The sequence below is a fragment of the Chanos chanos genome, chromosome 2 (assembly GCF_902362185.1).
Source record: "Chanos chanos chromosome 2, fChaCha1.1, whole genome shotgun sequence".
NCBI classification, from domain to species: Eukaryota; Metazoa; Chordata; class Actinopteri; order Gonorynchiformes; family Chanidae; genus Chanos; species Chanos chanos.
In genome coordinates, this window is record NC_044496.1 from 20342980 (window position 1) to 20368062 (window position 25083).

General features: G+C 39.6%; 4 protein-coding genes across 4 annotated transcripts in view; 2 read left to right on the forward strand and 2 right to left on the reverse strand.

Annotated features, from left to right (window-relative positions):
* The first annotated feature begins 1467 nt into the window (after positions 1-1467).
* Positions 1468-3831, forward strand: lyve1a (lymphatic vessel endothelial hyaluronic receptor 1a). Its single transcript, XM_030765154.1, has 6 exons — positions 1468-1549; positions 2012-2174; positions 2270-2409; positions 2897-3157; positions 3281-3359; positions 3645-3831. Exons 1-6 carry the CDS (start codon positions 1468-1470, stop codon positions 3829-3831), a joined length of 912 nt encoding a protein of 303 aa, XP_030621014.1.
* A 1404-nt stretch (positions 3832-5235) lies between these two features.
* On the reverse strand, positions 5236-13972 carry ampd3a (adenosine monophosphate deaminase 3a). Its single transcript, XM_030765757.1, has 15 exons — positions 13915-13972; positions 10519-10741; positions 10125-10302; positions 9476-9641; positions 9006-9225; positions 8631-8760; positions 8309-8503; positions 8056-8187; positions 7763-7926; positions 7547-7673; positions 7289-7452; positions 6734-6854; positions 6260-6433; positions 5617-5727; positions 5236-5412 (listed from the first exon to the last, which is right to left on the reverse strand). Exons 1-15 carry the CDS (start codon positions 13970-13972, stop codon positions 5236-5238), a joined length of 2340 nt encoding a protein of 779 aa, XP_030621617.1.
* A 4183-nt stretch (positions 13973-18155) lies between these two features.
* On the reverse strand, positions 18156-20812 carry adma (adrenomedullin a). Its single transcript, XM_030764779.1, has 4 exons — positions 20718-20812; positions 19997-20117; positions 19730-19849; positions 18156-19498 (listed from the first exon to the last, which is right to left on the reverse strand). Exons 2-4 carry the CDS (start codon positions 20107-20109, stop codon positions 19195-19197), a joined length of 537 nt encoding a protein of 178 aa, XP_030620639.1. The 5' UTR covers positions 20110-20117; positions 20718-20812; the 3' UTR covers positions 18156-19194.
* A 2687-nt stretch (positions 20813-23499) lies between these two features.
* sbf2 (SET binding factor 2) overlaps positions 23500-25083 on the forward strand; it is a 78341-nt gene continuing 76757 nt past the window's right edge. Inside the window, exon 1 of the mRNA XM_030765745.1 lies at positions 23500-23599. Coding sequence (XP_030621605.1) covers positions 23545-23599 — 55 coding nt within the window. The 5' untranslated portion in view covers positions 23500-23544. The remainder of the gene's footprint in view (positions 23600-25083) is intronic.

A 25083-nucleotide genomic window follows, 5' to 3' on the forward strand; every position in this document is an offset into this window, starting at 1 on the left:
CTGAGCACTGCGGAAGAAATACTGCATACATATTTTGAAAAGGGTTTCCTCGCTTTTCAATCTTCAGTAAGGAGAGAGATTTTCCATCTCTTTCTTCACCACAGATTAGATTTTAGGAATTTAATGGGATTCATTTAATCCCATATATAAGAGGCATACAGGTGCCATAGGAGGGATGGTTTTCATTTTCCTGTTATAGCTTCATTCTGTTTTTCCTTGCATGAAATCTGTGGCACCCAAGAGAATCTGTGAAGACTCTGTGAACTTATTTCAAAACACTATGCGTCCAGGTAGATCTGTGTATTCTTTTTCAAATCACAGAATGAGCGAGGAAGCACAAAGGGAATGTGTTCCTTTGCCGTGGATTTAACAGTGTGATATGATATTGTAACTCTGCGTGGGGTCCTTGAAAGAGCACACATACCTTTTGATGCAAGAGTTGCTGACTCTTCTGTGCTTGCAGAGGAACTGTTGTCTCGTTTTTCCTGTCTTCCTGCGTCATTTCTTGTCAAAGCGAGATGATGTGTGTGTGGGTGTGTGTGTGTGGGTTCAGCGGATATGTTTTGATGGAAGTGAGGTGTAACAGAGTGTCAGTGTCAGATCACAGGAAGTCAAAGGACATTAGCTGCTTAATGACTGAGCAATGGATAACAGTAGGAAATTGTTCAACAGTGGTGCCAAAGCCACATAAACAGCCCTGCAGAAGATGGAGATTTCAATAAAGAAGCAAATCTTCAGATTGTGGACTTGTACTCTCAGGGGAATGTCATCAAAGCCAAACAACTTGTGTACTCGCATCTAAATTCTTCTTGATTGTTTTTGACTTTCCAAAAATCTTTCCTTTCCAAAATTCATTTTGGAACATTACATTGCAGGTCTTTCAAAAAATAAACAGTCTCCCCCTCCGAGAGACAATTAAGTAATTTAAATATTTGTTAAAGTGAAGGAACAAAAATGAAGGAGTGCTGTGCGAGTCTGGTATGACTTTATTCCAGTATGACCCTGGATTTCACCAGCTTTTTGTTATATTTACTATAGTGGCATAAATTTGACAAGCTATATGAAAATACTGTGAGTCAAATTGAAATGTGCTTTTGAAACAGTAAATCAACAGGTATGGCATATCCATATGGTAATGGTATTTCGCACCAGAGTATATCTGCATAACCTCTGTCATAATTCTGTATTATCACATCAGGAAGATTCTCCTCTGTTTGGGCTGAGTTCCCAAACACCCCAGATCTTCATGACTACATCAGAGATGCCAGTACCTCCTGTTTCCTCTTCCCCAGCCCTGTGGCCTTACCATGACATCTTGTACTCACCATTTATACAATAATCTCCTCCGTCACTTGCTACCCCCCTGAAGGGAACTGCTTCTCTGCAACCTCTCCATTCAGCACTCAGACGTCTGACAGATCACATTTCATCCCCAGCCATTCATCCTGAGTGAGAGATTGAACCGCTATGGCAAGAGTTTGGCTGGTGACTCTTCTTCTTACCAAACTGTCTGTGTTTGCTGATCTGATTGATCATAGCCAGATTAAAGGTAAGATCCTTATATGTTCAGGATCTTGAAGTAAAATAAATATGTTATTTTATTCTTACTTTCTTATTTGACTGTGTTCCATTGACAGTGTGCTATTTTTGTTCAGCAAGGTCCCATGTATAACTTTGCAGGTGTTGCTAAGTTAAACAATGTAGATAATTAATTGTAAATAATAATATAAGTAATATATATGAACTTAATCGAAAACAATACACTAATGATGTGTACTGGAGTCAGAAGAGAGTTTATGTATGGTAAAGAAATACATATCCTGTATATTGTGCACTGAATTACACTGGATTTTTGGGATTTTTTTTAAACAAGAATACAAGTCAAGATGATTTTGCTTTAGTTAAATTTCTAGATCTTTATTTGAATAAATGTAGCACAAACCTTTAATAAGCTTCATATTCATAAACCCATGCTGAGTCTCCTTGGTGCTATTCTGCTACTCATTTCCAGTTACACCAGCACACGGTACCATCGTTGGTGTGTTTAAAGTATCATACGGAGATTATTCCTTCAATGCCTCCACGGCTAGAGAGGTGTGCCAGGTTTTGGGTGTGACCATTGCATCCAAAACTCAGGTACAAGAGGCTCTGAGTCATGGCCTGGAGACATGCAGGTAAGTTCTGATCAAAAAAAAAAAAAAATCTGCTCATGGTGCTTTTTTGTGCCCTGGAATTTTTATAGTTTTAATTTGTATGGACATTTTTCCAGGTTTGGCTGGACAGATGAGCAAGTTGCGGTTATTCCTCGAGTTCAGCAAAACCCAAAGTGTGGAAATGGCAAAATTGGACTTGTGGTGTGGCGTGCTGATGTTAATAAAAGATTTGATGTCTTTTGCTTCAATGCCACAGGTATTATATCACGTTTTTCATCAAATATGCTTTTAATATACATTTTCTGTCTCATCCATTAATATCAGTTTGCCAATATGTAGCTCACCATTACTATACATTTTTTGTAATGGGGTTTTTTTTTATACATATTGGACAAAATTTGGTTGTTTGCAAGTCTAGATACAATTGGGGTTTTTTTCACAAGAGCAAAGTGCACAACTGACAATAGAACAGACTGCTACACTTTGGAATCAAATCAGGAATTGTATTAACAAGAGATGAAATTGGAAATTTTGATTGTGAAACTATGCCCAGATGACTCTCTATGTGGTTCCTGAATGAAGCCTCAAAGGAAATGAGTTAACTCAAATATGGTGACATGAAACTGGTATGACTCAAGTGAAAAACTGGTCCTTGTTAAGGTCAGAGTGAGGTGTCTGTATTTCTGTATGCTCTGTATAACGATACCTTTCTCCATAACAATCATTCATTTATTTGCTTGCAGATTTAGAGGCACAGATCCAGGTCACCACAGCTGATGTCCACACTACCAGGAGAGATCTGACTTCAACGCAATCCTCCCTTCTTTCTACCGGTGAAGCTCGCTTTGATAAAAGTTCTCGTTCATTTGCACATGCCTCTGAGTCCTCCTCCACTCTCACCTCTCTCAGTGTCTCTCCTTCTCCATCTCACCATACATTACTGGAATACCCAAAGCAAATGCAGAAGCCTCAGTCCATGAGCAGCGAACCGTCTTCAATTGGAAGTAAGTCAGAGCACTTTATAGAGCTTTGATTTGTATTCTATCGCTAGACATCATCATTGCTGTAAATGTGAACACTGCAGGTGTCAGGACCATGGCTGATTAAAGCCTTTCTTTTGATTTCAGCTGTCCCTGCTGTATTGCTGATCACAGCCATCTTCACAGTTCTACTGACAGTAGTTATCGCAGTCTGGCGTTTCAAAATGTGAGAGACCCCATTTTTTTATTTTCATAGAACAAGATTTTTTTTTTTTGTATAGGCTACTATTTGAAAGTAATATCGTGAAGAGGGAACTGAAAACCACATTTAGGATCATTTCACAGAGATAGCTGAGCATGGTATTCTAACTGATGTAATTTCCTCTCAAATCAAAGAAATCAAAGATAACCACAGTGAGCCATCTGTGTACATTAGTGTCTTTGATGGTGTTTGAGGGTCATTACCAAGGCGTATTATCTGATTTGACCTTCCTATATGTTTATTGTACAGGAAACAGCACTGCGTGTCCTGCTGGGATGCTGAGGAGCAGAAGGAGTACATTGAAACTGAAGTGTGGGACCAGTCTAATGGGAAAGATCAGAGAGAACCACAGGCAGAGTTTAAGGAGGATCAGAGCAGAAAAAACTCAAATGACATTAGTGTGAAAATGACCCCTGAGACTGACACAGACTCTTAATCTCCCTTTGTGGTTTGAGATGAATTACATTGAGTGTAGCTCTAAAATGTATAATATATATATATACACATTTTTTTTTGGTATACTGATGTTTGTTGTTGTTAAATGCTTACTGTTTCACTGCTGTGAAGTGATGTTATAAAAATGTATTTATTCATGTCAATAGACATTTTCAGCATTTTCATTCTACTTAGAATTTGTATGTTACATGTTTGTAGAACTTTGAACATATGTAATCATAAATAAATTTGATAAATGTAAGATCAATGAAACCATGAAGTTTATACTATTTATCAAACATTGTTACTGATTCAGATAACCAACCCTGTGTCTTATTCATGTACCATGTTCATTTCCATGTGTTTCATACAGGAAAAAAATCTTCAGCTCATATGGTTTAATAAATTTACTTTCTATTAAAAAAAAGGCAAATGAGATCAATGTATTAGTCTGGCCATGTATAATGTCATGTTCTTTCGTTCAGTGCCTGTGATACACTAGATTTAGCAGGTAATAAACTCTTGATGCTTTTGATTGAGTCATTACCAGAATAGAAAGCACAGCTGTGACAGATAGCAGTGACACACAACAGAATAACATGGGACAAACTGTATCACAAAAGTAGGGACTGAGGTATACCGCACTCCACTGGAGAAAAAAGTAACCCACTCAAGGAATCATCAGTGTTCCTGCCTCTAGATGGCATTGTTGCCTCAACAATCTCAAGCAGCTTTGCAAACCATTAAAGCATCATTAACTGAGAGTATATTAAAATAAACTACATAAGTATTCATTATCTATTATTAACATACTCATTACATAACTAATAATACAAAAATGCAGTTCAAGGTATATAGTAAACATGATATTTTCTGTGCATCTATTCCTGTGTTTGATTTAATCATGGTTTTTTTTTTTTTTTTTTTTTTACACTGTTCAACACGAAAATGACAATGTGACTCTCATTGGCAAATGTAAAGCTTAATGGCAACTAAAAGTTCTTCTGATTGCTGTTACATATTACAGCACTGAAATGTTTCGCGCACCAATAAGATGTATGTAGGCTGGGTCCAGGTATCAGCTGTCAGTACAGCATCTGATACTTTACATTACATTATGTTTACATTGCATTCCATCCTGTAACCTTGTGCCATGTATCATGTTCAGCTGACAAGGTCCCATACAATCATAAGCTCTGACTTTGGTATGAACAAATGAGCATTTGCATGGAAGACAGGCTTACTGTATCACCAGACGGACCAGTAGAGAAAAGAAATAAAACAACTGTAACTCACATAAGAAAATAAATAAGCCAATACATATCTGTCCCTGATGCATGTGTTTCTGTAAAAAATAATATGCATTTAGTACAGGATCTGTCCTGTGGCATTATCTGTAGGGAGTTTATTTTGCCTGTGTGGGTACTGTCTCTGACTTAACAGCATCCACAAGGAAGCTGAGCTCATTGCACAGTGTCTCATGTCTGTAGGCCATGCGGATCTGTGCCACGTTGGTCCGCCTAATGTCGTTCCCTTCAGGCCCGTCTTTCAAATAGTCCTCTCCAAGGAAGTATTTTTTCTCCTAAGAAGGAGAGACACGGTGTTAACTGTTTGATCTGCATTTACAACCTGTTTATATCCGTATGTTCCAGAGTGATCTAATCGCAGGCTATTTGTGGTGTTAAAGAACATAGAGTAACATTATGTTCAGACTTTAAAGGCTTAACACAGACTAATATCAAATGGAGAGTTTGAGTGGAGTGAGAGTGTGTAGCGGTAACAGTACCTGATGAGACAGTCCACTCTGTAACACGCTGTTCCTGGCAATCTCACACACATCACAGGTGCTAAGTTTCCACAGCTGGGCAGCGATGGCATATTCTTCCATCAGTGCTTCCTGCAGCACAGAATCAGGAATTAGTCCCTCGACTTTACAGACGTGTACACAAGGCAGTGCGGTGAATGTTTCTACACTTGTATTTTCACATTTTTATTTCTGTAATTACACATTTGCCTGATAGAAATGATCAGCCTGAGAACACACTGTGACTCCTGTAATAAAATGCCAAAACAAATCAAAGTGCATCAGCCTCAGTACATCCAGGGCACAAAAGCACATACTTGAATTCAGTATTTTAAAGTTAACCACAACAAAATAAATGACCAAATATTCAATATAGTTAAGTGGTATTCTTTCTATACCCTGTAGTGACCTTGCAAAACAAAACTTTCATGTCTTCATTTACACATTTTCATTTTTAACATTCCTTCTCTTGATTAATACAATTCATATATGCACCGTTGATGGGATTCTGCCTAATGACATACAACTATTAAATGATTTCTATTCAGCTAAAGAGTTGGCTCATATGAATTTGTTATGTGGAGCTTTCCAGATCTTCCTCATTTGACTGCTGATTGTGTCTAACCTTAGTGTAATGGAACTGCATGGGGTCGTCTGTGGAGAGGGACACACAGAGGCCTTTGTGTAAGAACTCTCGGAGTGGATTTTTAGAGTATTCCAGGAATAGGCTGTTGTTGCTGAGGGGAGACATGGCAATGGGCACTTGGGCCAAATAATACAGGTACTGCAGCACTGGACTCTGAGAACACACACACACACACACACACACACACACACAATCATGTAGATATAATCTACAATGACTTTGTTCAGGTTGTATACACTGGACACATGAGACTGTATAAACTGCATTTTTAAAACAACCAGAGTAGACAAGTTTCACTGCTATGATACATTTGAATGAAGTCATGTTGTGAGACAGAGCCACTTTCAAAAGAAGAGAAGGTTGGAAGGTCAATATTGGCACAATTTTGCTCCCAAATGTTACCATGTGAAGGTTAAGGGCTGTGAAGGGATGGAAGAGGATGATCTGTTGTACCTTTTTCAGGTTGAGGCCATGGGAGATGTTGTCAGCCGTGAGAAAAGCTGAAACAAGGTGGGTTATTGAGCCAGCTTCACCACAGTGTGGGCGGAATTGGAAGGTGTTCAGTCCTCGTTCCCTACACACGAAACACACACACACACACACACACACAAGCACGTACACGAGCACACACAAAAGAAGAGGCACACATTGTTTATAGAGGGATGAAATGAGCTAACTGTGCCACCACTTGTAAGAAAAACAGGAGATCCATTTACATCATATTTCCATAACCATAGTGGCATCCTGATGCATGGCAAGAATCACACGTACGCAATTAAGAAAAAAAAAAAAAAAAGGAGTCCTTTGGAAACTATTCAATGAGGCCCTCCAGTACAACAGCCACTCTTCAAAGTGGTAATTAAAATAAACCCTATGTGACCCCATTAAAAGTGTGAATGGTACAGTCATTTCCTTGTTGTTACATGCTCTGTATTTCTTCATTCTCAGCAGAGGAATTTTCCAGTTTGGAAAGTTTTTCCAGGGAGCTGTGTAGCACAGGACACTTACTTCCTCAGATTGTTGAGCACCATGATGTTGGCATACATGTGGAAAAGGTAGTAGCTGTAAGGTGGGTTGTCATCTGTTGTCCACTGGTCAGGTTTAGGGCTTTTATAGGAAAACATGTGATCGCTGTGCTTTGATTCATCATCTACGCTGTCAAAGCCAGTCACCTGAATAAGAGCACCGACATCTTAATTATTGGACAGTCAACGGTAAAGACATCTATGTTTCAGGCTATATTTAAATAACTGTGTGTACACTTACATATTTCAGAAAAACATGAAGTTCTTTGTGATTTTGAGGATTCACTGTGGCCTCAAACAGTGGGAGGAATATGTTCTCCAGCATTTTGGCAAAGTTAGTAACCAGTTTCCGTGACTTGAAAATATCACTGAAAGAGAAATGGAGCCTCAGTGTCAGTAGTTGAATTTGATCATTTACAGTCCCCTCAAATCTTATAATCCAGAATTGTGTACTTACTATATTCGGGGCACCTGAATGATCCAGCGCATGTTGGGAGAGTGTACTTTATGCAGGATGAACCACTGTGACAGGTTTTCCCATTCACTGGGGCAGCGACCATATATGGACAGACGTGGCTCTGCATACTGGTACTTACTCTCCTCCAGGTCATGGGCCACTTCCTGTGAGTCAGATTTACACCCATATAAATGAATAGAATAATGGTCTGTGCTGACCTACTACGTCAAAGCTACGTAAAATATCATAATGCATCTCAATTAGTGATATACTGAGGAAAATGCACATTGTACCTTGATTAAACGAGCAAAGTATTCACCCTTGATGCAGTTATCAGTTTTGAGGTAGATCTCTCTTAGTTCACTCGCTCCTACTGGATTGTACTTGGAGTTGAACTTGTCGAATCTGTGAAATGTTTGCCTGCCCTGTAAAAATAAAGGAAAATTCACAAATCCTCTACTGGTCTTCAATGGCAAGAGCAAATTTACAAGCTACGAAAACAGACTATAAAATAGAGTATAGATAAAGAGTAGGAAGAATACTCACTGCATGAACATCTAGAGAGTCCACAGTGAGGTCATAAGGGTCCAGGTGGAGATTTTCAAACACTTGTTTCAGGGTAAGCTTCTGTCCCCCTTTCTCTAACACTACCCGCTCTGCCTCCTTTTGGTAGCTGGTCTGGATGAAGTTTAATAGGTGTTTCTGGTTCATGCAAGCTGCTGCATGGATATGGGTGTCTACCTGTGGACAATCAAAGGAAATAATATATTTTGATGCATTTCATGATCATTGCTAAACAAGAAGTTTAAAAACAGCTTACATATCTGTTAGTAAAGATACGTTATAATATTTTCATTTTCAGACGTACCTTCCTGACATTATAGAAATCTCTGTGTGGGACACTTTTTAGCTCTTTTAGCTCCGCCATTTCATTGAGCATCTCATGCAGATAGAACTTTGAACCAAGAAATTTCAGGCGTCTGTGACAATATGTCTTCCTACAGAGAGTGAAAAGACATTGAATGCATCAGATTTGTATTTCTGCAGTCTGTACCTCATGACCGCTCTCAGCAATATTATATAAACATCTTATTACATACACAGCTTAAGAACTCTTCAGCGTTGTTCTGTACACAGTAAATTCTTGAGAAGAAGAAGAGAACCATTCTAAGTATTCTTCCACTTTAAAGTTTTTCATGAAGTGCTTTGTGTTTGAAACTGGTTTGTGTTGAAGGACACTCACGTGGGCCCATCTGCGATCATAGCCAGAACGTGGCTCAGGTCAATGGCGAATGTCTCCAGGTCTGGATAGGGAAGGCAGTGTGGCCTGTTCATGTCAAGATCCTCTGCATTTTCATACACATATACAATGCCATCCTTCATCTTCAGCAGATAGCTCAGGTTCTCTGGAATGTTCTCCATGCTATATGGGTCCTCCCCCTCTTGAGGACAGGGGCAGATATCTGTGAAACATAATCAACACATACTTTTGAGAATAAGAAGACACAATAAACAAACAAACAAACAAAAATACAGACTTGAAAAAGAAGATATTGCAAAAATGTGAAATTCTTGTGAAATGAAGTGAAAAACAAACAGATACTTAGGAATGAATGAGAAAAAAAGAGGTAGTTAAAGCTTATTGTACATAATCCTTAAGAATGTGTTGGGCGGAGCACATGTGGAGTAGAAATGTATGTCTGGCCATTGTACCTGGCAGGATGTCATCCTCCTCTCTCCACCTCTCATTCTCAGCGCGGCGTAAGAATTGGGCTGTGGTTCGAGGGAAGCGATGATATGCCAGTCTAGAGTATTTTTCACGTATGAAGAGTGCCTTCAAAAGACTTTTAGCTGCCTGCTCATAGTCTTCTACTGTAATCTATAGCAAGAAATGAACTCACTTTATACTCAACAGTCAAGACATGCCTGTTTTGCAGAGATTGTTTAATTTGCCAGAGTAATATTATCATGAGTTTGTCATAGCAGAAATTCCAGCAGGCCTGGTCGCTTATGTCATTTTGCAAAATAACTGAGGCATATTTCACGACTTGGTGAACTGGTAAATTGACAGAAACAAACTTTTGGTGTTAGATGAATGCTTAGTCTAAGTGATGGATGAAATAATGCCCATTACATGCACATTAACATGAGTTGTTGTGGAACGTGTCAGGTTGCCCTTTTAATGATGTTGTGACAAGTTTATGACAGAGAGTTTAGGCTCAGGTTTATGACATGCAATAAACATTCTTGGAATTTCAGAGTACAACATAAAATTTACAGGTTTTCCAAGTAAAGGCAAACATTTTCTTAAACATGTCTCCCAGGTCAAATCTCCATGTTATAGTGTGGGGATGATGCTTACCCCAGCACAGTAATCTCCACTGATTGTGACCCTCTGGTAGTCTGGAAAGTTCCCTGGGACAGAGGGGTGAGTGGCGGTAGGCATCAGTTGATGTGTCAACCCAGACACAGTCAACTCTGCATTCAACGGGATTTGCAGGGACATCGACTGAGAGCGGATTAGCTTAAAACTTTTCTTCCTACAGGCAGGATAAATTCATTACGTGATGAGTGAAAAGCTATGAACATTTAATTTTTTTCCCCAAATTTTTATCTATTTGGACAAATAATAACAGAGGTCTACTGTGACAGTTGCAAAAATGCGTCACTGAAGATTTTAATCCGGAATATGAATAACTATTATAACTACCATGACATTTTTCTGGATGGTTAGGTTGTGTGTTCACCACACTGACCTCTTGGTGCTTTCCTCTGACTGCTGTTCAGCTAGCTCTCGAAGTAACTCTCTCTCCTTGGCCTGGTGTAATCCAATGGGGCAGTCCTCTGGTACTGTGTACATGGACAGGGCATCCTTAGTATTCTGCTCCTTCAGTGCCGAGGCATACACCTTCTCCGCCAGCAAACGCACCTCCTCATCTGCCGCAGTCAGCGTGATCTTTGGAAACTGCCGCGGCATTTCTGCACACACAGGCAATCACATAAAAACACGCTGCGGATGAGAGACACACTGACATTAAAACTTTGCAACAAGGTAGATGTTTCAGATGGGCAAATCTGACTCATGCAGATTTGTTCCTGTTTTACATACATATCTTATACCTTTCAATCTTTATTTTTCATTCCACAATGGACAAGATGTATCCTCCACTTCACCTCATCAGAAGATTAAGTTCATTACCTAAGTTCATTTCAGTGGAATGTTTTGAGTCAGAAGTACAAGCCCAGGGTCAGCTACTATGCAAAGCGACATAAAGTTAAATGTCTCGCTCAAGGGCACATCGGCAGTGACATAAACTTAACAGAGCACTCTCCTGTAAATGGTTGCAATGACCAGGACCTTTACATTGCTGGCCCTGCCTCTGAGTTAAGTACCACCTTGAGTGACCCTCATGAGAAACGTTTTTGGAATTCACCTTTCATGAGATGTGGTAAAACTCTTACCACAAAATTGAACACTATTACAATGATGTTAAAGTGGAACAAAAATCATTCCAAAGTTTACAGTGTTAACATGAGCAAAGTCAAAGATGCAGTTGTGTGTAGTTACTCTTTAAATGTCAGTCATTATTCTATGTATATTCCCCTGTCAAAGTGCTGTCTTTATTTTCTTTACAGTCACCTCTCAACTGGATAATATATTCCTTTGAAGCACATAAACCATAAACCAGGACACACACAAATCATAAATACATAAGAAGTGTCATTTTGATTAGACCCCAAAATTGTAGCAATATTCCCTGGAACACTGCCATGGCTATAATCACCTCTATTACTGGGAAAGCGCACAGGGTTTGTAGTTCATATCACAACTGTGACTCTAAATAGCACGGGGGGGCTATGTGTGTTTCCACACTCTCCTCTGTGACAGTTGGTCACTGGGCCAAAAGTCCAAGCTGTCGACGTAGCTGCAGACAGTGCACCGTGCAGTCAGCTATGTCCCTGGTCGCACCGGATCAAGTGTCACTGCATTGAATGCTATTGGATTTATTCTCCCCAATAACATGGAACCTGAGCTAGCCCCAGCACTGCATCAACAACCTGATCCTTCCCCAGTGGAGAGTCAAGGCCTTTATTTAACAGAGCAATGTCAAGGCTTCCATGTCTCCCTTGCCTTCCAAGAAGACTGCATTCCACACGGGCCTGGAGCCCCTGCTCAGTCACTGTCACCTAACAGCTGCTCACTTCACACCCAGCAGATACCAGGCCACTGACACCAGAACCACAAAAAAACATCTCCAAGTCTTTAATGAAACCTGATAGGACACTGAGAAGCAGTATTGATTGAAAAATAGATCCTCATGTATAATTTATCCCCATTGCTTTCCTAAGTGTCTATAAATTGCTGCATCTTCCTTTACAGTAAAGTTAGTTCATTCTTAAATGTGCCTGATTCACTGCCAGTTCAGAGAGTCCATAGTGCTGACTCACTGCTGTTTTATGAACTCTCTTTTTGCATCACTACAGTCCACTCAGTCTCAGCACTGCCACAACCATGACTGCACCTCAGTTCATCTCTCACCATTACAGACTTCAATATCCTGTAGAAACACTTCTTTCCACACTCATTCTGACAGAAACATACATGAATGTACATGATAATGAAAACATGTGATCCTGGAAGATCTATACTTCATCTTCTCAGCAGGCATAGACATCCTTACCTTCAGCACTGGTCATTGCCATCATGTCTGTGGAGACTGGGCTGCAGTCAGTGGTGGTTCTCAGTAAGTGTGTCAGTGTGTGTGATGCTGCCCAAGTTCAGTCCCACTATGGGGCATTGGCGTTGTGTCGCCGCTGTTTTGGTTTCTTCAGTGCCCCTCACTCTATTTTAAGACATCAACAGCACCATGTCGACAGAGTCACTAATCCTCGGAATATGTTGCAACAGCCTGTCAACAAAGAGAGCCCACTACAATTTCTTTCCAACAGTCCTGCTTTACGTCTGCATCCTTTACACACACCGCACAACCTGGGGTTTAGGGCTAACACACTGCGTTCATCCGTACTCCAAAAGCTCAGCACCACTGCCTCTCCAGCTGAGACCTATGCGTACACAGACACACACACACGTACGGACACACACGCAGCCTCAGCGGTGCTTCATAGCCACTGCTCTGACTGACAGTCGGGCAATCCAGCTGCCAGAACCCTTAATCCCTCTTGTGACCTTGTTTTAGACACAGTGTTTCAGCTCAGAGCAAATAATCCTGCAGCTCTCTGTGTGGGGCATTGTGTCACTCAGTGAATAGGTAATCAGCTGCCTGTATCTTTTCTTTTTTTGGGGGGCTCTCACATTTAGTTCATTACTCAGATTGAGTGATGACAAGGAGGGCGCAGTTCATGTTTGCCAATAGCCATTTGAGACACCAGTAGGTTTCATACTGCGCTCAGCACATCCGAACTGTGTACAGGACATAACTCAGAATGATCATGTGCGCTGCTTGCTGTTGACACTGCACGAAATGCATGTTTTACCTTCTTCTCTATGAGCTCTTTTAATAATTTATAAGCTATTGTGCTGACCCAAAGCCCTCCTTGATTCTTCCCAGGGGCTAAAACTTCAAAGTATAACTTTCAGCCCATATTCACAGTTGCTATTACTGAATCAGCATGCCTAATAAACATGCTCACACAACAACAAATCAAATGGGAAGTTATAACTGATTGTGAAGAGTAAAAGGCAGAATTGGTCAGTGGCAAGACTTATGGAAGGAAGACAGGAGTGATCAGACTGTCCACACAGGTGAGCGGAATACTGAGCACTTTTTCTGTGTTGATATAAATCCGTGGTCACAATACTAAACACCATTACTTTCATCTAGAGAAACAACACTCATAACTTTGCTTTGTAATAATGAATGTCCATGAAGGATTCAGTGCAGCTTATCTTGCAGATCCTGGATCAGGCGTCCCTGCAGAGATCCCCACCCCCTGTCAACAGTACATCATCACACAGAGGCCATTAAGACCTGCACGTACCCACATTAATCTCCCATAAAGCTCTGCATTACACTGCCACACAAATCCCTCAGTCATTTCATCCGCACCTCTCAGAGACTCACTGCACAGATCAATAAAATGTGAGCGAGAAAGAGAGAGAGAGAGAAACTAAGTTCATCATGAGAGCTCACCCTTTCCCAAACAAGGGCTGGACAGCTGCTTAACAAGGGGCATATCTCCTCTTCTCATTCTCCTCTTTGTCCAGGCCTCAAAAGGGAACAGAGGGAAAGAGCAGTGTGTTACTGACTGGTGCTAGGAGTGGTTGCCATTGATGCTCCACTAAGAAAAGATGCAGCATCATATGCAGCAAACATACTCTGTATATTACATCTTGATAATGCTTATATACATATAATCATCATTAACTTCAGTCACCAACTACAAACTATAAGCCATGTCACTCTGAATAATTTTATACACAAAGGTAGACATTGCTTTCCATTCAACATTAGAAGTGCAGAGTAACTTTAAATGATAAAAGGGAGTGTGTAACCTCAGGTTAGGTAACAGAGCATCAGACACAAATCACCACATGAGCAAGTAATCATGTGTAAGTAATCTTAGCTAAATACGCACCTGTTTTAAATCTACAGCTGTATCTTCTATGCAGTCTCACCAAATATATGAACCACAGGAATTCTCTTTGTGAAACCTTGCTCAGCTCCTTTCCTCGTTGGGTTTGAGATATGTGATAAGAACTCACTCAGCCTCCTGCAGTGAAAGACAAACCAGAGTTAACCTTCTCCATGCCAGGGCAAAGACAGCTGTGGTCCTCTTGTTTTACAGCCGATACAAACATTACGCTAACACACTGCTTGTTTTACTTCATCAAGCTGTGAAATTCTTCTGAAATTCACCACTCTTACCAGCTTCCCTATTGCTCTGTTTTTTTTTTTTTACACTAGGAAAAAAGAGTCATTGAATCATCCCTTTTCAAATAGATAAAGATTCAGCAGATCTGAAAATCATTAACCTGCCTTACAAAAATGCTGCATAAACAGGGACACAACCTGGGTTGTATTCTTCATCATCTCTGTCTCACTGGTGAAGGCATCTCTTTGTTGTCTCAGTTTCAGAAGTCTGTTATGTTGTGGTCACACAGAAATTCATTGTGCCCTCTTGTGTGTGATTTTTCCATTGCACTATTGTTGCATGATAAAGCTATCCTTCTGCATGGGTGCAGATGAGAAACAGATACCAATATTTAAGTTGCCATTATTTGTATAGGTTGTTGAGTATCAAATCTTCACTTTCCTGGTTCAGTGTTACTGGTCCAGATGCTAATCAGAATTGTATTCTCACGAATTGGAGGTGAAACTAGTTGCATGTGCCAGTGATTAGCATTTATTCAACAAAGGATAAGACAAGATTCAAAAGCGCACTCAGACAAAAGTCAGGCAAGACGAACCCAATCAAGAACTTCGCAAGGAAACCAAAAAATATCAGTGTTTTTTATACAAACAGAATCCAGGCTTAATTAGCAAAAACAGGTGGAACCACTCATTGAATAACTAACTGAACCAAGGAAAACAAGGAAGTGACCATAAGACAACTCAAAACAACCAGTAGAGGGGGAGAGTGAACCAGGGCGTGACATCATATTTTATTTGTTTGTTTGTCTTCAACTTACTGCGTTTTGAAGCAGGAGAAATGTATGAAACTTCAGAGGCCCCCAAAAATATTCATTTTAACTGCTCTAGCCATATTATAGCCCACATTGTAGAGCTTCAGTGACTGATTCTGCCTGAGAAGGTTAATTCTTCTAAAGAAGCATTTCCTGTGTCCACTATATGATCACAGCGTGGGTCTCTGTTGTTCAAGAGCGGAGAGGCCTGGAGTGCTTTGTTTAGCCTTGTGATGTCAGATTACAGCCTTTATCCTCCAAACTCAAGTCTCTTGGGCACTTTTGGCAGCTGAAGACTCAGAGCTGTCAGTCTGGTGCTTGTGAATGACAGAAGGATTAAAGGCAGCAGATCATTATGGCTGTCCTACCCTCTTATTGCTTTTATCATTTCGGCTTAGAAACACCAGACAAAAAGCACAGACAACCTCGTGAGTATGAGAACTCAGTGACATAAGCATGAACTACCTGACAGGAGGTCCCTAAATAAGAGCATGCAATCTTGTCAAATCTGCATAAGTATAGCAATATTTCGAACTCTTTTGAAACTATTGATTATTCAGGTATTGTTTTGCGAATCGTACTTTGTTATCCCACAAGCTACATGTGACAGGTTTATTCATTTAAAGCACAGGGATGAACCTGTGGTGAGTTCATGTATCTTGGATGACTTTCTCATGGAAAGAATGCACCTCTGCTAACTGCATTAATTCTGTTTCATTATTCTAATGAAATCTGCCTATGACCCATAAATTCTTATCAAACTCTGTAAATGTCAGTTGAGGTTAGAGGGCTCCTCTTCAAAGTAGACTGATCTTGGACATATCCACAATCTAAAGCAATCTTGCTCAGCATGTAGAACTTTTTTGCCCTGTAGAAATATGGCTAAAGCTGCCATTTGAAAACTTTCATCTTGAGTGGATTTACATGAACACCAAAATGAGATTTACTTTTCAGAATACTTTTTGCACTGAAATGCCTTTTTGTAAAATTTCTAATGACTCAGCCTATAACAATTAATAGATAACACAAAATACAAGAATGGTAACTGTCTGTTTCCCAAAACAGACTCTAGCTATTCCCCTGATCTGCTGTTCTCCATTTCAGAACTGTGAGACATTAACAATAAGATTGCTATTTCACAAATGGTAGGAATGCTAACCAGTGCCATTTCACTCTCAACAGTGACAGCAAAATATTAATTAAAATGAGTCAGTTTTGAATTTTTAGTCCTCAAAATCTGATCGATGACTTTCACATGCCTCCTGAGAACAGCTTAGCTTGTGTAACTGCTTATGCTTTTCATTCACTGTCCTCTGTAAGTTCTCCAAACATTTGAACTCCATTCAAATGCAAAATATGGAATATGGAACATTATTTTATGTGGTCAGCAAGGATGCTGTTGACATAGCTATCTGCTCATATTTCTCTGTATATGCTCAAGAATGATTTATGCCTGGTCCCAGCACCCAGTTCTGTACGCTCAACCTTAACAGTGCAAAGGGTTGTGTGGAGAATATGAATGATATATCTAGGATCAGTAAATAAAGGTGCTCATTAAATGAGGCCAGCTCTCATCTCCTAGCTTGTACATGTGGTGCTGTAATGGTGACGGTACTGAGTGCATGAGCAGGTCACTAGATGGAGCTGTAGTCTCTGAAATGTTATTCAGCCAGCAGGCTTTGTCTATGCTCATAATGCCATGAAACCCTCTGGCACCTATTTGTAATCCCTAGACTGACCTAATAAAATCCATTACCTGTCTGTAGTCCACTGGGACTGTAGAAGACCATAGTTTGTGAGATGGTGAAATGCAAATACTCTATATAATTCTGAACTCAACCAGAGCTCAACCAAAAACACCTCAGCTGGTGTGCATATAGAAAAGTTGCTTTATAGGAAACTAAGTGAATTTTGTTCAGTGGCATCTCTTTTTACTGAAACTGGCGAATGATCTGCACCTCAGTTATGGTTTCTGGCTTTACAAGCATATTCAACAAGCAGTCTTAATCTTATACAGCCCCCAATTTTCAGACATGTGCAATATTGTTTTGTGGTTTTTGCTGTGGTGAAGTGATAAATGTGACAATATTTAGAGGTTAAAAGCACTCCATATATGGAAACCCGTGTCAGATTCACTGGGCTAATCAGTTCCAAATGTCCTACCAAAGGATGATAGTGCAGTTTCGACTTTCAAGCTCATTATGTAAATTACATATTTGCAGATAGTTTATGAGCTTGTGGAAAATAAAACATCACAAGAGATTTTAAAACATGACATCTGTGCAGGCGTTACTGAGATTGTTTTGGACCATAAATCCATGAATCCTCTGGTTCTTTTTCTGGATATCTCCCATTATAAGGATGAGACTAGTTGAATTAGTTGATAAAATAAGGATGAACAAGTGAATCCCTACACAACCACACAAACTCCTACGTGATTAAAAAACATTCACTTCTTGATCTCCAGAGCCCAGAATCCTGACAATCTCCGATCAAAAATACTCCACACCAGGCCCCTGCACTCTAATGGTTCTCAGGCCACACTGTGGTATTGAGCAAGCTCAATACAGAGCAAGAATGTGGCTGGTATCTTATCTGTCTCCCAGGGGCTTTAATGAGACCCTGTGATCAGCTAATCAATACCAGGCCACAGGAACGTCTCACCCATGGTCATGGAGACAATTGAGAGTCATTTTGCATGTACACCATTTCCTGGAGGATATAGTGAGAGAGGAGATCTGGACGAGGTTAGTTTCAAAGTATGCAAAGGTTTATTGGATGACAACATTATTCTGTTTGACTCACACATGATGGACCACATTTACAAATATCTTATAACAAAGACACAATGAACAGTTCACCACAGTTTGAAACATTCAACACCCATGAGACAAATGAATAGTAGACACAGAACCCTCTAGAATGCCCATATTCTCATTTTACTGTACAAAAATAACTATCTCTGTAAGTAGCTGAAAGTGATGTAAAACAATTAAATAAGGAGACATCAACAATATTTAACTTACATATATACATATACTGACAATATAACTTTATATATAAATTGCACATTTTTTTCTATATAAAAATAATCAATTTCAAGTAGAATACAATCCTTACTGGACTGGCACACACAATTCATATAATCTAAGGCATTTATTTCCCTCATACAGTGTCCTAAAACTTGAAACAGAAAACAGCTTCAACACCTCATTTTTTAAACTTTTCCATACATCCCCTTACAATTGTGTATCTTTTCATGTTGGTATTGATGGCTTACAGTCCAAATGGAGACTTTCTGAGAGAGCTGAAATGAGTGATAGCATACACAGTTTTGCTGGGTGTGGTAATCCCAAATAATAGTCCTTCTTAGAACTGAAGTGAGAGAGCACTGGGAGAGTGTTGTATAAGTCCCATTGTCCCAGGGTATGAGTATCACTCTTCACAGAAGTCCCTGTGACCACATCACTGTACCCAGTGCTGCGTTTTGTTGCTTATTCACACCCAGACAAACTGAGTCAGCTCCTCTGCAGAATCTCTCTCTTTCTTCTCTCTCTTTCTTTCTCTCGCACAGTGCTTGTGGAACAGCTGTTGTTTTTGTGCTCTGCTTTGACGATACATCCACTGAGGCCAGCTTTCAGGAGATGCTACTGCTCTCCAAGCTTGGAAAAGAATGGGCCAGAAAACTCTTGGCAGGAGTCTGAGGCATTTGTAGAATTTCAGATTTGGCCGGTAAGCCTTGGCCACGGTGGCCCTAGGGCGCTCCCTTTTACTCCACCTGACCCGTTCATGTCCGTTTGAGGAGAGCCTCTAGCCTGTGTAGCCGTGAGCTTGTGCTGATCCACACCGGCCTGAGTCGGTTGCCCTCCCACTGCAGATTCAGCTGTCTCTCTGGCAGAGACCTCCGCCGTCGGCCATAGCCCTGTGCACTGATTTTATCAGCGGGCGCGCTGCCAGTCTTTGATTGTCTATCATAAAGGTGGATGCGGTGTGCCAGATCATGCACTGTGCAAGTGCCAAGCAAACAACCCGGCTTCCTGGACTGGTTGACAAAGTTTTTGGATCGCTTCACTCGAATGCTGATGTCAGTGCTGGAGAGGAGAAGAGGAGAAAGACATTAATCTATGCTCCACATTCTTGAGTGACTGCGTCTGGCTCTTAGATCTTGGTTCTAGTTTACGTTAATGTGCCTTGTTTGACAAGTTTGTTTTATCTTCACTGATGCATTATTATTCAAAGTGAAACATGTACTCAAAGAGAATAACAATATTATTTGAGCTATTGGGACAGTTATGTAAACATATGTAGATATAATATCTCACCTGGAATGTGGAATCATGGAGTCTTTGACATCTTCTGGACGGACAAATGAAGCTGTTTCCGCTTCACTCAGTGCAGACAAACTGTTCAAATCTCTTCTCGTTCTGCTTTGTAGCCAGGCACTATAGATTAAAAATAGGAAGTGAAATTACTGTACATGTTGCAAATCACATTGTGAAACACAAATCATGATGAAAGTCAATTAACTTGCTGTTTAAAAAAAACAGTTTATCCTAAAGGACACATTGACTAAGGGCTGCTCAGCTTACCTCTTTTTAAAAACTTGGCTCAGGTTAAGTTTTGCACTATCCACACTGGGTAAAACAGTGGTGAGCAGACAGCAGCAGAACAGGGACTGTAGAATCAGATTCATTTTGTCCATAGTAAGATCTGTTAGGGAAAAAAACAACACATTTGAGTCACTGAAGTTTCCAAATAGCTTGATAATACTGTGGTTCCATCCAAGTGTTTGCAAGCACTTCTCTGCCCTATATTAACCATGCCTCACTCTTGCTTACAGAAGAGTCCAAAAGCCAAGTTATCTACACTAATCATACATTTATTTGAAGTGGCATGCCAAGGTCAAGTTTTGTGTGACTAACTTGCAACCATGTTTCATGCTCAAGGCCAGTGGGAAAAGGGACAAAGGTAAATGGAATAACTGTGTTTTGAAAAGAAGAATCAGTTTTAAACTCTCTTTTGTAGTATCATCCCTCAATCTCATTTTAAGCAACAAGAACTTAATTCAAAAGACTTAGTGAACTGATGGAGAGGTTAAGACATGTTAAATATTGCCTAACAAACGTCATGCACAGAAGCACCCCCTTACATCTACACACATGCTAAGAACTGAACTGCTTATATAACAAGACAGATAACCTGTCTCAGTCTAGCACACTTGAGCCCTGACCTCAAAAAGCAAGGATAAAGCCATCAGCTGGAAAGCAAAGAGAGAGAACATTGTATTTCTTAAAAAGTCAGACTGCATACCTGAAATTTGAAGTAGTTCAATGAGGCTGATGTGTTGTTTTGGAATCAATGTAGAGAGCGTATTCCAGAGGCTCCTTTGGCTTCAAACAGGCAGCTGTGACACTCTGCTAATAGTCTGACTCTCCACTAGATGTGAGAGCATTTATACTGGAGGTGGGTGGGGCTAGCTGCACCCCCCCCCCCCCCCCCCCCCCCCCGCAACAAACCAGCAAACAGTGAACTCATGCAACATAATAGGCAAATGAAACCCGGGAGTATATTATTTTCTTTTCTTTTTTTCTTTCTTTTTTTTTTTTTTGCAAAAAGAACGCTAAAATAATTGAATCATACTGAAAAAGTTTAATCACAAGTCACAAAATTGTGATAATTATTTAAAACAAACAAGACTTTCTTCTTTTGTATTTTTCATGCACTCCAGTAAGTGACTAACTTATTGCTAAAATTATACACCACAACTTATTTGAGGCTTTACAGTTGAATTGGCCCAATCCCAATGGCCCAGTCAAGTGAGTGAAATACTTCATTAATGAAATATAAGCCCTATGAGATTCAATGACTATTGCTCATGCTTTAGGTATTTGGTTTAGCGTAAGTGACTGAATCTAAACGTGTTCTGTAACTAGGACACAATGTGAAATCTGCATTTAATTTGGGGGGACCAACCCATGCATTCCAGTAAACATGGATTTTTTTTTTACTGTTTAAAGAATGCTAACACAGTCTAAGCGTTACATGAATGTCTGTCCCTGGTACTACATATTAGTTTGTGTGATTACCCACAAGGTTTTTCTATGTGATTACCCACAAAGTATAAAGTTTTTCATGGGTATTGCTTATTTTACATGTAAAGAATCATTATAAATATATCATAATACACTTAATCATGATCAGGTTTGTTGATCTGAATTACATTTTAAGAATATACAGTAGCTTTTATCTACCATTTGTGTTCAGTATCCTTAAATTTTTCAAAGTGTGGGAATATAATTGAGTGAGAAAAAGAGTTCTCCTTTCTGAATCTCTCTCCCATTCCATGCAGTGTACTACCAATAGTTGTCATGCTGAACCATACATGGCTCAGTAATACATGAATTTTTCTCCATTTACATTGCTTGTTTCCAAAAAATCTTGCTAAATTCCTTTCTTTTCTAGGAGCTGAAATAAGAAACTTCAAAACAGTGTCAATGTCAGAAAGTGGCTTGCAGCAGATGTTGATTACAAGTCCCATAGGGTCAGTTTTTGAGAGAAAAATTTGCCTGTTCAGTAGATCTTGTTTCTCTAAGACATCCAATAAGCAATTGATCTTTGACCATGGAGGTCATGACAGTGTCACATATGGTAAAATTAACACATATGTATTTGAAGGTTGTCACCATTCTTTTGGGGAAATTTGTACATTTTTGAGGGGAACTATTTATGTATTTATGGCCTTCATAGTATTATTAATGCTCTCGCTGTAGTTATAATTTGTGATGTGAGTGTTATTAACACTCTCGCTGTAGTTATAATCTGTGATGTGCTTCTTAAAAGTATAAACTATGTTTCAAGGTAGTGATAATACAAAGAAATATTTTTGACACATATTTTAGCTGCTGGGCATTCAATGTCTTGTGACTGAGTTCATATTCTAGAACAGAGATTAATCTGAATTGGATCCATACAGAGCGAAAACAGCAAATATTTTACAGTTTGTATTGGTTATATATATTTTTGTAGTGATAAATGACATAAATAAAATAAATAAACGACTTTGGTGGACTATAATCCTTTATCCTTTTATGGGGAATGAAAGATTGCACAATCATGGTGACACCACAGAACTAATTGTAGCTTGCATCTCCTTATATGGTCTATGTTTGCTGGATGTTTGTTGGATTACGTAATCACTCACTCACTCACTCACTCCCTAAATCAATCAGTCAATCAATTAAATAATAGGCCCAACATTTACACAGGTGATGTGATGTATAGGGACAGACGTATTATGGCTTTGAGAGCACATAAGTTTATGATTAGACACATGTTTTGGAAAACAATGTATCCTCATCTTCAGCTGGGTAAACATGAGCTGGCAAATTTTCAGGTTTTTAAAGCAGCAGTTCTCTCTAAGAAATACAAAGGAAACTGAAGAAGGAACCTTTGCATTCTAAGTAGGGCTATGAAAAATGTTGATCTCAGTGATCCATATAAATTAACCCATCAGCTGGAAAAAAATAAGTCAGTTAATCCTTGGAATACCATTATTTCATCAAAATTAATGCGTGACATTGCTAGTGAATTAAAATACAACGTTTTATTAACCCAGGTGCAGTGTACAATTCATTGTTCCATGTGCCCTCTTACATCCGATGAGGTTGGCGCTTCCGCATGCGATTCTTCTGAAGAGGAGAGCTAAAACTCATTCAAGTCATGAGTATCCATTCAAATTTCAAATAGGTGAGGAAAATACCGTTCGGTCAAAACACTGACTGGTTTCATCGGATAACCCCGCCAAGCAGTTTTCAAGTGCATTTTGCGTGATACAGATTGCCAAACGAACGCAAATCTGCTTACATTAAGTAATTTAACGTACATTTAACGGCGTCACGCCGTTGCTCCGGTCACCCAATGAAGCAGCCGGAATATTCATTGAGTTTCAACGATTCTTTGGGGATATCCCTTCCAAAAAGCACAGTTTTCTATTTGTAAACTGTATGGCCCACGCCCATGCAGGGTCACTTGGAACTGCACGCAAGCGCACTGGCTTCGGCTCTGTCAAACATGGCTGTGCTTTTGAAGAAAGAAAAATGCTGAATTGTGTTGCAAGATTTCGAAAAAAGTGGCAAATATGGCTAGATTGGCTGATTACTTTATTATCGTTGGATACGATCAGGAAAAGGCGGGTAAGTTGTCGTACGTATTACTGGCACGATGAATGTTTATGTTATGCTGGTCATGCTGAGCTTTATTGAGGCCGTCAGATTTGAAACTAGCTAGCTTGCTATCTGTGATTTAATACTATTTGCATTTTATGTTTTTGTGTTGTTAACAAAATTAATAATTCATTCATGAATTAGTCATATAGCTTTAATTGTTGTGATTAATATGTAGTCAGTGATTACACAACAAGGAAGGATACATTTCATGCTCGCAACCACAAATGTAGCTAGTGACTAAGAAACGGTTCAAATCTGTCACGTCCTGTCGTGTTTCTCTCTTTGCTGGAATCTAACGTTTGAATAAACTTCTATTGTAATGAGGTTCTGTCACCCGGTAACGCATTTCTAGGCAATGATTTGTCGACTCTCGACAAAACTTCTCCAAACCCTAGCCAAGTCTAAAATACAGAGTTGTCAGTTCTTTTGAATGAAGACATTTAAATCAGTGAACATTCACTCGGGCCACTAATGTTGGTGTTTATTTCCTGTTACACACTATCGATTTTTAAATGGATGATTAGGGCGCCCTATGTTGTATTGATTTTCTGAGGCGGGCCGTTTCGGCGGAGAAAACCTCGATTGTACTGTTGAAATTGGGTAGCAATTCATGACCGTGCCTTGCCTCCCTCCCTGCAGTGCATGGGAAAGGCTCTGCTCTCACTACTGTGTTACTGCCCGAAAGAGTTTCCTTTGTTGTGGAAAGCGGATGCACCATCCCAAAGTGGAGGAAACACGATTATGCTTAGGCTAGGCCAGGAAGCATTTGAGCTCACAGGTGTTTTCATTGAGAGAGTATTTCTGATACCACAACAATTCTACACTTTGTTTTACTGTGGGCAATTAATAGGCATTGGAATTCTAATGCAATTATGAAGAAATAAATGTGCATACCACATTGTATTCCAACTCTTTGGCTAGTTTCTGAATTAATAAAGGAATAAAGGAAATGAAGGAATGACCACTTGTGCTGGTTTACAGACAACCTAGTGCAACTTTCTGCCTGCCTTTCTATGATCTTACAATCCTTAGAGACCAAACTATGACATATGGGACAACTCATATGTGGTGGTTGTGACCCCCTGGCTTAGGGACTTCAGTAACTATGTGGGAGAGGGGAGGGGTTAAAAGAGCTTGGAGATGTGTTAGGTCAAGATGGAGTGAATGGTACATCTGCTAAAGAAATGTTTCATATTTAGTTTTTTTTAATGCATGTTTCACTTGAAATGCTATGAGGAAATGAGATGTGTTGGTATGAAAGGGAATTTACAAAGTACAAGTGTTAATTATCGATACCATTTGCTGTATTGTGATTTTAAGATAACTTGTTGAATGGGGATTTAGTAATATGTAAGTATGTATCAGGGGAGAATTGACATGTGAATTTGATAAATTTTCAAGCCATCTAACTAGTTTTGGTGCTATTAATTATAAGGATTCCATGCTATTGA

Coding starts and splice junctions, on each gene's coding strand:
- ampd3a (XM_030765757.1), bottom strand. CDS start 13,972: ATGAGAAGAGGAGATATGCCCCTTGTTAAGCAGCTGTCCAGCCCTTGT. Junction 10,303..10,518: donor TCAGAGGAAAGCACCAAGAG/GTCAGTGTGGTG, acceptor TCCTGCCTGTAG/GAAGAAAAGTTTTAAGCTAA. Junction 8,504..8,630: donor ATTTCTATAATGTCAGGAAG/GTACGTCTGAAA, acceptor GATTGTCCACAG/GTAGACACCCATATCCATGC.
- adma (XM_030764779.1), bottom strand. CDS start 20,109: ATGGACAAAATGAATCTGATTCTACAGTCCCTGTTCTGCTGCTGTCTG. Junction 19,850..19,996: donor AGCCAAGTTTTTAAAAAGAG/GTAAGCTGAGCA, acceptor TTTAATCTATAG/TGCCTGGCTACAAAGCAGAA. Junction 19,499..19,729: donor TCCATGATTCCACATTCCAG/GTGAGATATTAT, acceptor TCTCCTCTCCAG/CACTGACATCAGCATTCGAG.
- lyve1a (XM_030765154.1), top strand. CDS start 1,468: ATGGCAAGAGTTTGGCTGGTGACTCTTCTTCTTACCAAACTGTCTGTG. Junction 2,410..2,896: donor CTTTTGCTTCAATGCCACAG/GTATTATATCAC, acceptor ATTTGCTTGCAG/ATTTAGAGGCACAGATCCAG. Junction 3,158..3,280: donor CGAACCGTCTTCAATTGGAA/GTAAGTCAGAGC, acceptor TTTTGATTTCAG/CTGTCCCTGCTGTATTGCTG.